Here is a 13,770-nt window from a genome sequence, read left to right on the forward strand (position 1 = left end):
CATGAGGCAGCAGATGCTGTTATTCTCCTTTGTTGGAAAAAAAAAAAAGGGAGAAAAATATTTCTCCACTGCAGACAAATATCTAGCTGTAGCTGTAGTGGAGCAGGACACAATCCAGGTTTTCCTGGGTACTCATGCTTCCAGAGCACCACATTTCCCCCTTCAGCAGCAGCTGGGCACATCCAGAGTGCCTGGGAGCAGCTGCCACCACTAGCTCTGTCCCTCCTGCTCCCAGCAGCAGCCCAGGAGCAGGTAGACGAGAATCATCATGGACCTGGATGCTCAGCAGCAAAACAGCTCTCTCAGAGGCATCATTATGTTCATTAGCAAGCCGTCCCCATTGTGGTTTGCAACCTGTTCTCAGAGTACAGTAAATCAGCCTTGGCAAGATCTGCAACGATCGAGGGCCAGCTCTTTACTTAGCTTTTATATGACCTTGCACCTCCCTTGCCACCCAGCCCCAGCACAGACCTAGTTTATTTGTAAGCAACACTTAAAATGGCGACACACATAAAGGCAAACCTCTGCCCCCTGCCATGCCCAGGCTACATGCAGTTTCCCAGTGCTCAAGATCACCACAGCCAGGACCCACTAGTCCACCACCACTCCTCCTGCTCTGCCCACAGGACACCCAAACCCACCAGGAAAAGCAGGACCCTCTGCCTCTTCTTGAGCACCCTGCAAGGACCAGGAACACAGCCTTACCTGAGAGTGACCAGGGCTCTTTGGAAGCTCAGTGCCAAAGAGGCAGCCCCTGCGCAGCATGGGGCTTTTCTGGCTCCCAGCAGGAAATGAGGGTTAGTGGGAATAATGATCAGTGCTATCAGCTGTGCTTTCAGGTGTGTTTCCAGGTGCAGGCAGCATCCCCTCCCCACCTCTTCTCAGTGCGCTCAGCTACTGCCAAGGGGCCAGCACTCACACCCCTTCTTCCCAAATAGCTCTGGGATTTTTTTCAGTGAACCATGAGAGGCTCCAATGTGTGCCACCCCAGCAGGATGCTCCCCAGCCCTCCTCTGTCACACAAAGCAGCTGCTGGCACCCGACAGCCTCCTGGGGAAAGGAGAAAGACAAACGCTTTTGCCTGGATATTGATGTAACGTTATTCCTAGCACACTGTATGCCTTCAATATGACTTGTAATTACAGCTGAAATTGCTGTTTAACATACTTTCAAGAGTTTTAAGAGGATTCTTAGCACTTAAAACTTAAGTCCCCTGCCCCTTGAGGTTTTATTTTGCTTGTTGAGTATTTAGGGCCACCTCCTCATAATAAAAAGAAAAAAGCAAAATTCATATTGTCTTTGAAGAGGTGATACTTGAGCCTTCCCAATCTTCACCATCTCTCTTGGCATTATCAAATATTCCTCAAGGCAAAACCTGCATCTCCCAGAAACGTGGGGAGGGAAGAAGCAGCAGAGAAAGTCCCTAGTGCCATATGTCATCCTGTACCACAACCCCCTTCTTCCTCAAAGGAAAAAATAATCATTGCACAGTGTACTCCTTAAATCACTAGATTTTAATAGCCATATAAATCCTTTGTGTACAGCAATCTGTGGCATATGAGAAACCATATAGATGCCCAACAACTTTTTCTGGCTTTTACCACATAAAACTATGAGCAATATTTAATTATTTTTTTTTAAATCAACTCCTGTAGTAGAAACAATAACCAAGCAATTAACAGTAAATTTCTAATTTTCTAAAAGAACAACATTTCTTCTCTTAAAAAGAGCAGAGAAGCTGATGGAGAGTTCCAGATATCTGTACAGGTCGGGGTATCTGAGAAAAATGGCGAGAAGATGCCTGTGAGCACCCCAGTCTGCGGAGGGGGGGTCTGGCAGAACCTGGTGTCCACCTCCAAGGAGGGCTGGGGGTGACCGAAGGGTGATGGCCGCCCCCTGCTTTGCCTTCGAGGGGACCACGCACCACCTTGTCCCCCAGCAGCCACGGGAGAGACCAGGACCAGACCTCTCCCGCTGGAATGTGCAGCGAGGGACCAGCATGGCGCAGGATCCATCCATGTACACCACCTCGCAGTCTGCAAAGCACCTCAGCTGCATTGCCCCTTTCTATCTGTAATTTCACTAGACCAGGAGCTACAGTCAAGAAGATGCGCAAGTGCACATCTCCAAACGCAGCACCTCGCAGCCCAGGAGCCCACAACCCCGGCAGCCCGCTCCCAGCCCTCACACCCGCTTTCACTGACACTGGCCTTCACAGAATTCATGGAATTCATTAATAAAATCATTATTTACACCAAGGTGTTCAGCAGAGTGATGTGGTAGGAGAGCTGAGACAAGAGTTTGCCGGAGTTTGCTGACTCGCACCGTGCCCACAGGCTTATTGCTGGCTGGGGCTCGGGGACCAAATCGCCCCCAGGGGTTTCCATCCCTCCGGTTTGCACAACGGCGCCAAAGCTGCTGCCTGCACCCCGAGTTTTCACTCGCTTTGTTCACCCTCAGGGCGAACCATCCCCTGGGCGAGGCAGGCTGTGCGCAGATGCCGTGCCCTGGGCAATGTTAAGGCATTCCATATATGCAGGAGCTGTTCGGGGATTTAAAAAAACCCACTCAAAGTGTAAACATTTTTGCACACACAGTCACTGGAGTTCCACGTATGAAGTTTTCTGTTGTTTTCTGCATAAGTCATGAGTTAAGGAGCTACACAAAGAGCACTCGAGTGGATGCCTGGAGCACTGGGGTTCTCTTACAGCACAGCAGCATGCAACACAATAGAATCTAAGTAGTAGAAATATTTTAAGTCTCAGTTCAGGACACTTCCTCCTTCCTACCTTTCTTACATAGTTTAGGTAAATGTCATTAACAACTACTTGCCGGTAACTCAGGTAAGATGGATGGCTGCGTAAGGAGCTTCAGCACACAGCATGGCTAGCGCTTGGTGATTTCCGCTCATTTCTACTTTATCTCTAAGTAGAAAAGGGAGAGATTCTGCTTCCATTCCTGTATCTATGGAGGTTGCTCAATGACCCCTAGGTCGCTGTGCCGGCGGTGCCATAAGTTTAGGTATCTGATTCTGCCTTCCTCAGGGACTTTGGCACATTCGCTCCAATTCATACAAGATCCCTGAGAACTTATCAAAGCTGCAGTACTTTACAATTTAAAAGACGTGGCATGGGCACTCGGCTCCCCGCCACGCTCACGCCTGCTTCTTGTGGTTGTCTATGCTGTGCAGCAGCGCCAGGAACTCCAGGATGAGATTGGCTGTCTTGCGGGGCCGCTCCACCACCACCGAGTGCCCGCAGTTCTCCAGGATGTACACGTGGCAGTCTGGGATAGCACTCGCTAAAATACTGGCACCAGAAACATCCAGCACCTGGATGGCAGTGGGGAAAAACAGTCACTCCCATGGGCAGACCTAGGTTTTGCCAGACACTGCAGAAACCCTGTCGAGGCTGCCTTTGCAAGCTCCAAGCAAGATGCTGAGCAGAGATATGGATACAGTCCTTGTGCTGCCAGCTCCCAGCCGCACCCATGGCACCCATGCCTGAGGACAGGACAGGGAGGCTGCATGGTGCTGGCCTCAGCACGCGGCAGGGAGCTCTCTTGGATGCTCTTTTGGCTGGTGGCTCAGTGCAAAAGGTACTTGCAAGCAAACACTTGCACTTTGCATTTACAGAGAGCCCATAGCTCACCTCCTTCCCCCTCCCCTTCCTCGCTCTGTAACCTGCCCTATGAAGCCCCAGGCCTTTGCCTTAAAGCCTGCCCACCAGCTGCCAGGACAACTCTCTTTGCTGGCACTATGCCCCTCGCCCTCCCCAGCCCCAGCACCGTCCTCTCCTCCCCCAGGCCCCACACTTGCTGGCATCTTTCTGCTCATCACTCCTCCAAGCCCCCATGTCCAAACCCACCGGGGATGGGGACACACATGTGCCAGCACCTCGCAGCCCCCACCGTGCCCTAGCGGGTGGACACGGGCAGAGATGGACACACAGTCCCGTGGGGCGGGCAGAGGGGCTGCGTACCTGGTCCTGCTTTCCCCAGATGACCTGCGTTGGCGCTTTGATCTTGCTCATGTTCTCATGGAGAGAGTGCCTGGACTTCTCATCCACGATTTCTAAAAACACTAGTAGAAACAAAAGGATAGTCAGTCCTACAAGGGGAACGCTTTGCCCTCCCTTCTTGCAAGGCTCCCTGCCTTGTCAGCATCCCCACTGCGGGAAACGCAGGCAGGGGTGATGGAGAGCCCCAGTGGGCAGCCCTAGCAAAGGATGAGTCCTGCACCACCACCAAGCCCCTCTTCAGAAACATCCTCCTCACAACCCTCCTTCTTGTAGGTATTAGTACTAATTTACCCAGTTGGCAGGATGAGGCTGAAGCAGCAATCTCATTGCCCATGGGGGTGGTGGTGGGTTGTTACTAGCAGCCACGGTGCATCCCCAAATCTGTCAATGGCACTGCCCTCTCCCACCCTCAGCAAGGCAGTTGGGGGGTGCTGGGGTCAGGCAGCCTGCTGGGAACACAGGGGCTAGGGACAGCCCATCGCCACGCCCCAGGGGTCTGTCTGGAAAGCCTGGTCAGGGGGCCTGCTGCCACACACTTACGTTTTCGGTAAAAATCATTGTGTGGGATGCGAACGTCCACGAGGCCCTGGAGGATCTGCAGGAGAGCAAAGGAGAGCTGCTGGGGGACACATCCGTGCCCCGCATGGGGCTGAACATTCCCAGGAACTGCCCCGCCACCTCCCTGCACCCCCGCAGCCTGGCCCCAGTGTGAGCCACTCCCCAAGTACGTGTGGCTGTGCAACCGTGCTTAAATAACATGTATTTTAGCAATAAGTATTTTTGTCTTTTATAATGCAAACCTAAATTTCTCCCCCAGGCCAGCTATCCATGGCTGTCTCAGCCATGACCGTGCTTTTCTTCCTTCTTTTATTCTTTTCCCAAAAGGAAAAAAGAAAAGGTCTTGGCGCTACCTTATGGTTTTTCTTACTCTCCAATCTACCCATTCCAGACTTCCTAAGGAAAACCAGTTTAATGGCCAGCCCCTCCTCAAGTTCCTCTCTCCTGACAATAAGGCAATTAACATTTCCCTCACTTTTGCTTTAAAAACAGCAAAGAATCCTCCTCCAAGCCGGACAGCAGCTGCCTTATTTAATGCTTCCTGACAGCCATATTAACTAAAAAGCACTTTGACATCCCAGCCCACTGCCACAGACCTCGCTGGAGGAGAAATCTCAGTGGGAGCTGCTGGAGGGTGGTGGGAAAAGTAGGTTTGAAGGGAAAGTGCTGGAAAGATGCTGGGAACAGGGTGGGGTGTCCTGCCTGGGTGCTGGGGAGGGTGGCAGCACAGGCTCTGTGCCCAGCATCACCTCGGCTGCTGTCATGCAGGCTTGGGGAGAAGCAAACTTGCCCCCCACCTCCAAGCCCCCCTTTCCCGGCTGCCACAGCCATCCCGGGCTCCTCACCTGTTGCGGCACCTTGAAGCGAACGTAGGAGCAAAGCTTCAGCATATCTGCCATCTCCTCGGGCGTCGAGGGAATCAAAGGGATCCTGTCGATGCGGTCGGACTCTTGCAGTTCCCGGAGCTGCTTAATGAACTTGCTGTCGGTGGTACTCGGCAGGCCTGGGTCAAATGAGAATGGGGGCACAAGCTAAAACCTGGATGAGACCCCAACAGCTCCAGTGAGAGATCATCACTGTACTGACCTCCATCATCCCTGCTTCTGGCCTCCAACTTGCTCAATCATTAAAAAAAAAAAAACAGAGGGGAAAATAAAATCTGTACATACAGCTACCTTAAGATGCACCTGGAGGTACCCCAGCCTCCCTCCTGCTCCAGGGCTTGACACCCCGAGGCCCACAGGCTGATGTAACATGAGATGTATTGCCTGTAGACAAGGCGAAACACTTTGGCAAAAACTACAGTGGTTGTTTTTTTTATTTTAATGCCTGTGCCCAGCCTGCTACAGCAAAGGTCAGACAGAAAATCTGAGAAGCCCCATCTGCATGCACCACTGCACCCCCAGCAGCTTAATCCCAAATCTCTCTGCAGCTTCCACACAGAGGCTTCACATCCAGAAACATCCGAAGAATTGGCCAACACCTCTCCCAGAACTCAAAGGGAACCGTGCCGCCCCCAGAGCCTGGTAGCTAGGTAACCCTGCGCTTTGCTTTATTACTTATTTCTTATTTCTTATCTGAGAGCTGCCTTCCCTGTGTGGGAGGGTGAAGGAGCTGCTATAACAACCAGGGTTCAGCAAAGCCCTCCCTGGCAGAGAAGCTTCTTGCCAAACCCACCATCCCACCTGCAGTACGTCATGGCCACGCTAGCCTGAGTGCCCCAGCCAGGGGGGTGGTGGGGATGTCCCGCTGCCCAGCGCCTGGCCCCAAAGCGCCGTTCCCACTTGGAGCACCCAGAGGTGGGAGGAGTGAGCTCGACGGCTCCCGGCAGCCCATCCCTTTGGCACGACAGGCTCTCAAGCAGCCAAGACTGGGGAGACTTTTCCCATTGCTGCCCTCCAGACTAAGAGCCTACAGACATGCCAAGTGAAACAGCTGCCACCCCAAGGCGAAACACATGTTCCTCCAGAGTACGACTTGTCCCTAGTCCCAGCTCTAACCATGGCACAGTGCAGCAGACTCCAAAGCCCTGGAGAAGAGCAGTCAGGCCAAGGCTGTGATTTCCTCCTGTGCCCTGGAAGTGCACCCTGCCAGAGTTTTTCAGGCTGTACATATAAATTATTTCAAAATACTTTGCAGTAAAGGCCTCAATTTCCTCCGGTGCTGCTCTGGGCTTCTGCACTGACTCCTGCTCACTCTCTCCCCATCTCACCTCCCCTGCATTGCTCACCTGCAGGACAGATGAGGGTCAGGCTGCAGATGTCTTCTGGGTACTGAGCAGCGTAGACGCCAGCAACGTTCCCCCCCATGGAAGTACCAACCAAATGAAAGGGCCTTCTGTTCAGCTTGATGCACTCCACGAACTGACAAGGGAGCATTGTTAGAGGGGAGGAAGAAAGGGTGTAGGGTCATTAGATATATTCAACAAAAAGCTTGAGGTTGATGGCTGGGAAGGGAGGGAGTGGGGCTGCAAGGGGCAAGGCTCAGGGGACTTAGCACCCCTTGTGTCCCCACATCCCTCGTGTCCCTGCATCCCTCTGCAGAGGCAGTGCAACGCTGGGGCATTACCTGGTGTATTCTCTTAGCTTGCCCACTAATGGAGTAATCGTCCAAGGCTGAGCGGGTCGTGCCCTCGTGCCCAGGCATGTCAACGCACACCAAGTGCAGGTTCTTCGGCAGGAACTGCAGAAACAAACTGGAGGTGGTTACAGTGCAGGGGAACTGCTGTGAAGTCCAGGGGTGGAAACTGGTGCCCACTGCTGGAGCAGGGGGCTCGCTCTCCTCCTAGCAGCCCCTGGTTGCTCGTGCACCAGAATAAGCCAGCTCATGTACCATGGATGACGTGATGAGAAACCATGGGCAAGACTCACTCCCCATGGAGGAGGCAGGTACATACTGCTCTTCCCCTGCTGCTGTGCATGTCACAGGGATGAAAAGGATCCAATGAACAATGAGCACAGATCTAAGGAGGGTGTTTCTAGCATGTTACAGTGATACCCCATCCTATGCATGCAACCGTTGGGTTCCCACACCGCCCTCAAGCCCAGGACCATTGACTCTCACTAAGTGGCAACATGGTAGAAATGGAGTCCCACCTTGACTATAGACAGCCACATGTCTTTGTGGGCTGAGAATCCATGTAACATCAGGATGGACGGTCGGTATCCAGGTCTCCCTCTATAGGAATAACAAAACTGATAGTCATCGTAGTTTGCATATCTAACCTGCATACCCAAGGCTCGGCGCCAATACCTGGAAACAAGGAGAAAACACCAATGAGTGAGGCAAGAACAGGGCCCGGTGGCAATGCAAGCCAGGCGACAAGTCCAAACTCAGCCACAGATTTGCTAACTCGCTACAGCCAGTTAGGTTGGGCTCACATCAGTGCTGTCATGGCCCTAAAGGGGACTAATTCCCAGCATCTAGTTGCCAGAACAGACCCTATGCTTACACGTGATCCTGTACAGGTGTAGTACCAGCCACTGGCAATTCATGGCTGCACTGCAGATGGCTTATGGAGACACCCTGTTTTGTAAGGACTTCAAAAAATAACTGAAATAATTAATTTGCACAGTTCCCTCAAGGCAATGAGAATGGGCCAAAATAACAACCCTAAAGCTACAAACACCCAGAGGCTGGTAGGAGGAGAGAGCCTCAGGAGATAAAGGCAGCACACACGGCAAGGCAGCGCACAGAATGGGCAGGCCAAGGGAGGCACTTGTTCCAGGTGGATCTGTCACAGGTTAATCTGGGCACACTCTTGCAGCTGTGGGACAGCACCACACCATGGACACGCACATAGGATCCCAGCCAAAATAACCACGTCACCAGTAAAACCCATTCCCCATATACAAACTAGATGATCTTAAAAATGTATTTATGCCCACACAAAGGACGAGGAAGGATCATCCTTACACAGAGTTAAACACCCCAGAAGATACTGAGTTAACCCCAGGGAAACCTGGGTTATTCCTCCAAAGGCAGAGGCAGGCAGCTCCGGCCAGCCCACGCTCACAGCCTGCTCAAGGAGGATGCAGTGGAAGTGCCAGCCAGAGGGGACCTGGGCAGAGATTATCGGTGACACTTTGGACACATGATGTGTACGTGCAGTCCGAGATGGCGGAGCAGGCACACTTTCTCTGCGTTTTCCCTATACTCAGACATAACTCTTCTCAGGACAACTACCAAGCTACTCTTGATGGCCAAGGTACCGTCAAATACTTTTATACACAACATCAGAATTTATGTGAGACACCAAAGCAAGGTCACTAACATTGTGAGGCTGTCCTAGCTCTCTGCCCACTCAAAGCTTATGCATAGTGCAATCCTCTTTTAGCATAATCCCTTTTTAGAAGGAGTTAGGGGGACTTAAGCAGCATCTCAGCTCTGTGCTGGTCCTGCAAGGAGAGGTGAATTTCTCCCTGAATAAGTGTCTTAAGAGCCCTCGCCTCAAAGGCACTGGTGTAAACTACCAATGGGCCAGATGATAACATTTTTAGCAACTGATCCTGATGGATCAATTCAGCAGAAGGCAAAATAATCTGTGCAAAGCTGAACTGATCCCTCGCAAGGTGCTAACGCGCTTAGTGGCAGCGGCTAAACTGATTAACCCCTGTCAGCGGAGCAGGCGGAGCAGGCAGGCTCTGGGGCTGGGGTCAACGGGGCAGCAGCCCCGGATGTCACTCCCAGCAGGGATGCGCATTAGTGGCAGGGGAGGGAGCCAGGACCATTGGCAATGGGAGTCCAGGGTGACCCTCGGCTGCACAGGCTGAGGACACACAGACCAGCAGCGAGAAGGACGAGGGGGCAGTAAGTGGTGGGAAAAGGGAGAAGGGTCCTCAGGGACATCCTAGAAATGCTGTGAAGACAGAGCTGCATGGGGCTGAAAAGCAGAGACAGCGTGGCACGCTGCCTGCCTCCTCCCCTGCCTCCACCAGTGGGGAAACACAATGATTTTGTGCCCCAAAAAGCTAACTCGGAAGAAAGGAAATAGGAATGGAAGAGTTGAGGGCAAACCCACCTTTCTTGCTTGCTGACCCTGAGAAAAGAGGTGCCCATGAAACACAGAGCATCACAGTTACTCCTGCAAGATGCCAATGCTGCCAAAAATGCTGGCAGAGATGGGGGCACTTGCCCTTCAAAAGAAAACAGCCCTGCTGATCTCTGCTCACACGCTCTCAGCCAAACACAGACTCACCTACCCACGGTGTATTTTCACACAGCCTCTAATTTGCAGCTCTGAAGGATAAGGCAGCAGGGGCTTCTCTACCTCCCTCTCAGCTCAGGTCCTTAAAGCTCCGGCCATCAGCCCTGTCCTGCTGCCCCTGTGTGTAACCCTCTGAAAGCATTTTCCCGACCACACGGGCTCTGCTCTGCTGTGGCAGCATTGCTCTGGCTATCCTCCTATGAACCTGAGCCTGCCAGTGTCCTCCCTGGCTTCCACCAGCTGTTCATATGCTCAAATGGAAAAAACCCAACCCTTTAACTGACAAACTCGGTACCGTCTGGACCTGTCCCTGGCAGCTGCCCGGACATGCCTGGAGCAGGAGGCTGTCACGCCTGCTCTCCTTTGCAGAACATTTGTCTCTGGAGATCCCCATGAGATGCACAACATGAAGAAATTCTCGCCTGTTCCAATCCAGTTGCTGCAGTTTTCATCCCATCCTCCCTCCTCTCTCAGCCCCCAGATGCTGAGATTAAGATTGCTCATGAATGTACTGTTAGAATCAGGCTTCACCACGCTGCTGCATTTGAGTGCCGGCTGGGCTAGCATCCTCCTCTCGCAGGAGGTCACTTTGAATTGGAAACACCCCGTGAGCAAAACCGCAGGAGCCACCATCTGCCAGCAGCTGCTGCCCCGGCTTCTGAAAGGACCATTATTCCAGCTTTCACCTGCAACAAGCCCAGACTGGAAAGCTGCCAGTGTGCTTATCGCTGATTTCCAGGGGCAGATGAAGACCAAATGATGTAGCCCTTGCCTCCTAGTATCGGAAAGTAAGAGATGCAAAGGGGCAAAGGAAAAGCATCACTCCATCTTCTCTGATGCTCCAGCCCAGAAGAGAGAGGCAGAATGAGAAAAGCCTTGTCTGTAACTACTCGCAGGAGAAAAATCCCTGCCTGCCACACAGGCTGCTAACCGGGAGGGAGCGTGTGAGCCAAGGAAGCCACGGCAGAGCCGAGGACAACCGCACCAACGGCTGCATTGACAAGGCGGGAGGTCATCAGCCTGCCTGGTCTGCCAGGATGGGGGGTACACGGCTTCAGCAATGTTTTTCCCAGTCGTGGTCCAGTCCTGGGGAGAAATGACCCAGAAACGTTCGGAGATATTCCACAGCCCAACTCAGGCTGCCCTGACAGACATGAGCCTCAGTAGCAAAACAACAATAAGAAAATGCCACTTTATTCTCACAAAGATGCTTAAAGCTGCACACAGCCAATATGCCCATGGAAACTCCACCTCACCTGCTCCTTTCACCATCACAGGCAGGAGCACCCACTTCTGCCTGTGTCACCTTGCTGCCCAGGGACTCTCTGTGCCCCTGAGGGTGTGCCAGGGAGCAGGGACCCGATGGGGACCAGCAGTAGCACCCCCCACGCACTAAAACAAGAGCAGCCTAGTTGATGAACTCACCAGTAGTAGATGCGGATGAGTGCTGAGGGCCAAAGGAGGAAGGAGGCCACAAAAGCCAGGATGGGGATGGCCAGGGTGCCACCGGCGATGACAAACATGTTCAGCACATCCAGGTCCATGCTGCTTTTCACGGCCCGTCCTCACCTGCCCACATTTAGGGAAGGATCAGAGGTTAAACACCAGAAACAATGAAAAGTCAACACTAAATAAGATCTCTGCTGCCAGGGAGAGAGGAAAGCAGCTCTGTGAGAGGCAAAGAATACCTGTCAGAAATGCAGCAAAGTCTCTTTCAGTTTTAAAAATCATTGATTTCTTCTGGCTCCTTAATGGATCTAATTACTGCAATCTTATCTTCTCGGGAGAGCACATCTCAAATGAGCAATGAGCCTCCTTACCAGACACAGACCATGTCCTGGGCAATGGGGTGTGACTTGGTCCTTGGGGAAGCCCATCCCCACTCTCTGGGTGCAGGCAGCCTGTCCCCTGCTATGGGTGGTGCAGGCAAGGTTGCCTTAAAGCAGGCTCCCCACTGCTTTTCGGAGGCAGGCATCCAGCTCTGGCTCCCCTCCCCCTGCCCAATCCCAAACCCCCAGCACACAACCACTGACCTAGAATTGATGGCTTCAGCCTGGCTGTCATTACTGCTCCGCACAGGCACCGACTAACCAAGGGAGCAGAGCCTATTAATGGGCTCGGGAACTAGAGAAAACAACCCGGCAGGGTGCTCTTTGGTGACCAGCCTTTATTTGAGACAAATGCATCCCCACCCCCAGGTCCTCACTCCTGCCACATCGGACTTTTTTCACTTGCTGTCCATCATGGATCCCCATCCCAGCTCCTGAGTATCCTTCAGATAAATCTGAGTGGTGGCAGGCAGAGAACACAGGGCGCAAGGGCAAGCTCTCAGGCAACACCGCGCTCGTCCCTGAACTCGTCCCACCACACAGGCAGCTGGGATATATTTTTCTCATTAAAGGATTAAACCCTGTTACACACACATCTCCTCTAATTCCCCCTGCTAACCAATTTACCCCTCGCTCTTTCCTCAGCACTAGCTCCTTTGTCACACATTTATAAAACGAAACATCCTCCACGCCTACTCTCCCACCAGCCATTTCCCTCCCCATCACCACTACCACATTTCTCCGTGCCAGGACAGGCAGACTCATTTCTGCTTCCTGCAAGACTCACGGCTGTAAGTGGTACGTTTTATGTTATCCACCATGAAACAGGAACAGAATCACCACAGTCACATCCTCTCCCCCTCCGACACCATGTGACCTATCACATCAAACCCCCACATTAGACTCGATCAAGACAAACGGTTTACAGAACCTCTGAAGCAACAGCCAGGTTTATCCTCCTCCCCCAGCAAAAAAAGGAATAACCAAAATTTGAGGAATACTGTAAATATTTCCACCAGGCACCTCCTCAACAAAGCTACACCTCATTTCCTTCTTCGAGCCTTAATAATGTATCATTATTCGTTTAATTAATATTTTGTAGAAAGATTTTTGATCTCCGTGGAGCTCGTTCATAGATAAACACTTTGTGCAACAGATAAACCTTGTACATGAGAGCAGGGCAGCACAGGAACTCACCTGAAAGAAAGCACTTACTGCCTTTCACTATCTCATTAAAACAGGGAAGAAATTAAGCACAGAAAATTGCTATCATTCCCATTAGAGACCCATAACGAGAGAAGGCTGCAGCTAGGAGAAAGCAGGGGAAAAGCACCGGGCAGTGGGAGTCCCTCTGATCCCCAGCACGGGGTCACCGCCCCCACCACCTCCACCGGTCTTGGAAAGCGAAACAAGAAGAAAGCCTTTAAAAAGCCCAGCTTACTTTGCAGAGATCCCCTCCTCCTCCTCTTGGCACAGGTCCTGCTCACTGTGGGTAGCTTCCGTGTCTGAAAGCACTGTTGGAAGAGGGAAAAAAACCTGTTAAAATTGCACTCCTGCTTTTTCTTCTCCTTCCAGACTTGGTAGCTGGGTGAGACAGCGAGTTTGGAGTATTTAAGCCACCGCCTTCCCTTCAAGAGGCCTCATCTTCACCTTCTGGCCAACCTTTCCCCTGTTTATGTAAACAGGATCTTTCATATGATAAAGCCAAAGGAGGGCACTGATTCCAGGCAGGCACAAAGTGCATGCTGCTGCCATCGGAGATGAAGGGAAATCTGGCATGGAGCAGTGGGGAGAGCTGCCGCCAGACAGCCGTGGCAGGGCTGTGGAGCACCCAGCGAAATGGGGCTCATGGTTGTCCTTCAGGTGATTACAGCTATTAGAACAAAGCCAGCTAAGCTCCTTCCCATCCCCTTCCTCTTCGTCTTAAATGTAATTTCCCACGCACTCTCAGTGCCCTCCCTGCCCGGAGCCTTCCCTGCGCGAGCCGGGGCTGAAGCGTTAGCGCAGCCGCAGGAAATTGCCAGAGAGGCAGGAAAATGCTGGCCTGAACTTGCGGGCAGCTTTTGGCCATGGAAATTCAAGCTGGAGGGGCAGCAGGAGCACCGAGGCTGCCCTGCGGGAGCCCCGGGGGCTGCTTTGAGCCAGAAAATCCTTGAGA

The 13,770-nt window shown here is 52.4% G+C and overlaps 1 protein-coding gene across 1 annotated transcript; it reads right to left on the reverse strand.

Annotated features, from left to right (window-relative positions):
- Nucleotides 1–2,738: 2,738 nt before the first annotated feature.
- ABHD6 (abhydrolase domain containing 6) lies at nucleotides 2,739–11,375 on the reverse strand. The gene is made up of 8 exons (XM_009865580.1): nucleotides 11,209–11,375; nucleotides 7,673–7,829; nucleotides 7,146–7,259; nucleotides 6,808–6,940; nucleotides 5,423–5,580; nucleotides 4,560–4,614; nucleotides 3,981–4,081; nucleotides 2,739–3,331 (listed from the first exon to the last, which is right to left on the reverse strand). The coding sequence occupies exons 1-8, from the start codon at nucleotides 11,325–11,327 to the stop codon at nucleotides 3,155–3,157; spliced, it is 1,014 nt and encodes a 337-aa protein (XP_009863882.1). The 5' UTR covers nucleotides 11,328–11,375; the 3' UTR covers nucleotides 2,739–3,154.
- Between the last annotated feature and the right edge of the window lie 2,395 nt (nucleotides 11,376–13,770).

Source organism: Apaloderma vittatum, unplaced genomic scaffold (assembly GCF_000703405.1).
Source record: "Apaloderma vittatum isolate BGI_N311 unplaced genomic scaffold, ASM70340v1 scaffold29872, whole genome shotgun sequence".
NCBI lineage: Eukaryota > Metazoa > Chordata > Aves > Trogoniformes > Trogonidae > Apaloderma > Apaloderma vittatum.

Coding starts and splice junctions, on each gene's coding strand:
- ABHD6 (XM_009865580.1), bottom strand. CDS start 11,327: ATGGACCTGGATGTGCTGAACATGTTTGTCATCGCCGGTGGCACCCTG. Junction 7,260..7,672: donor TGTGGCTGTCTATAGTCAAG/GTGGGACTCCAT, acceptor TTGTTTCTGCAG/TTCCTGCCGAAGAACCTGCA. Junction 4,082..4,559: donor CAATGATTTTTACCGAAAAC/GTAAGTGTGTGG, acceptor TGTTTCTACTAG/TGTTTTTAGAAATCGTGGAT.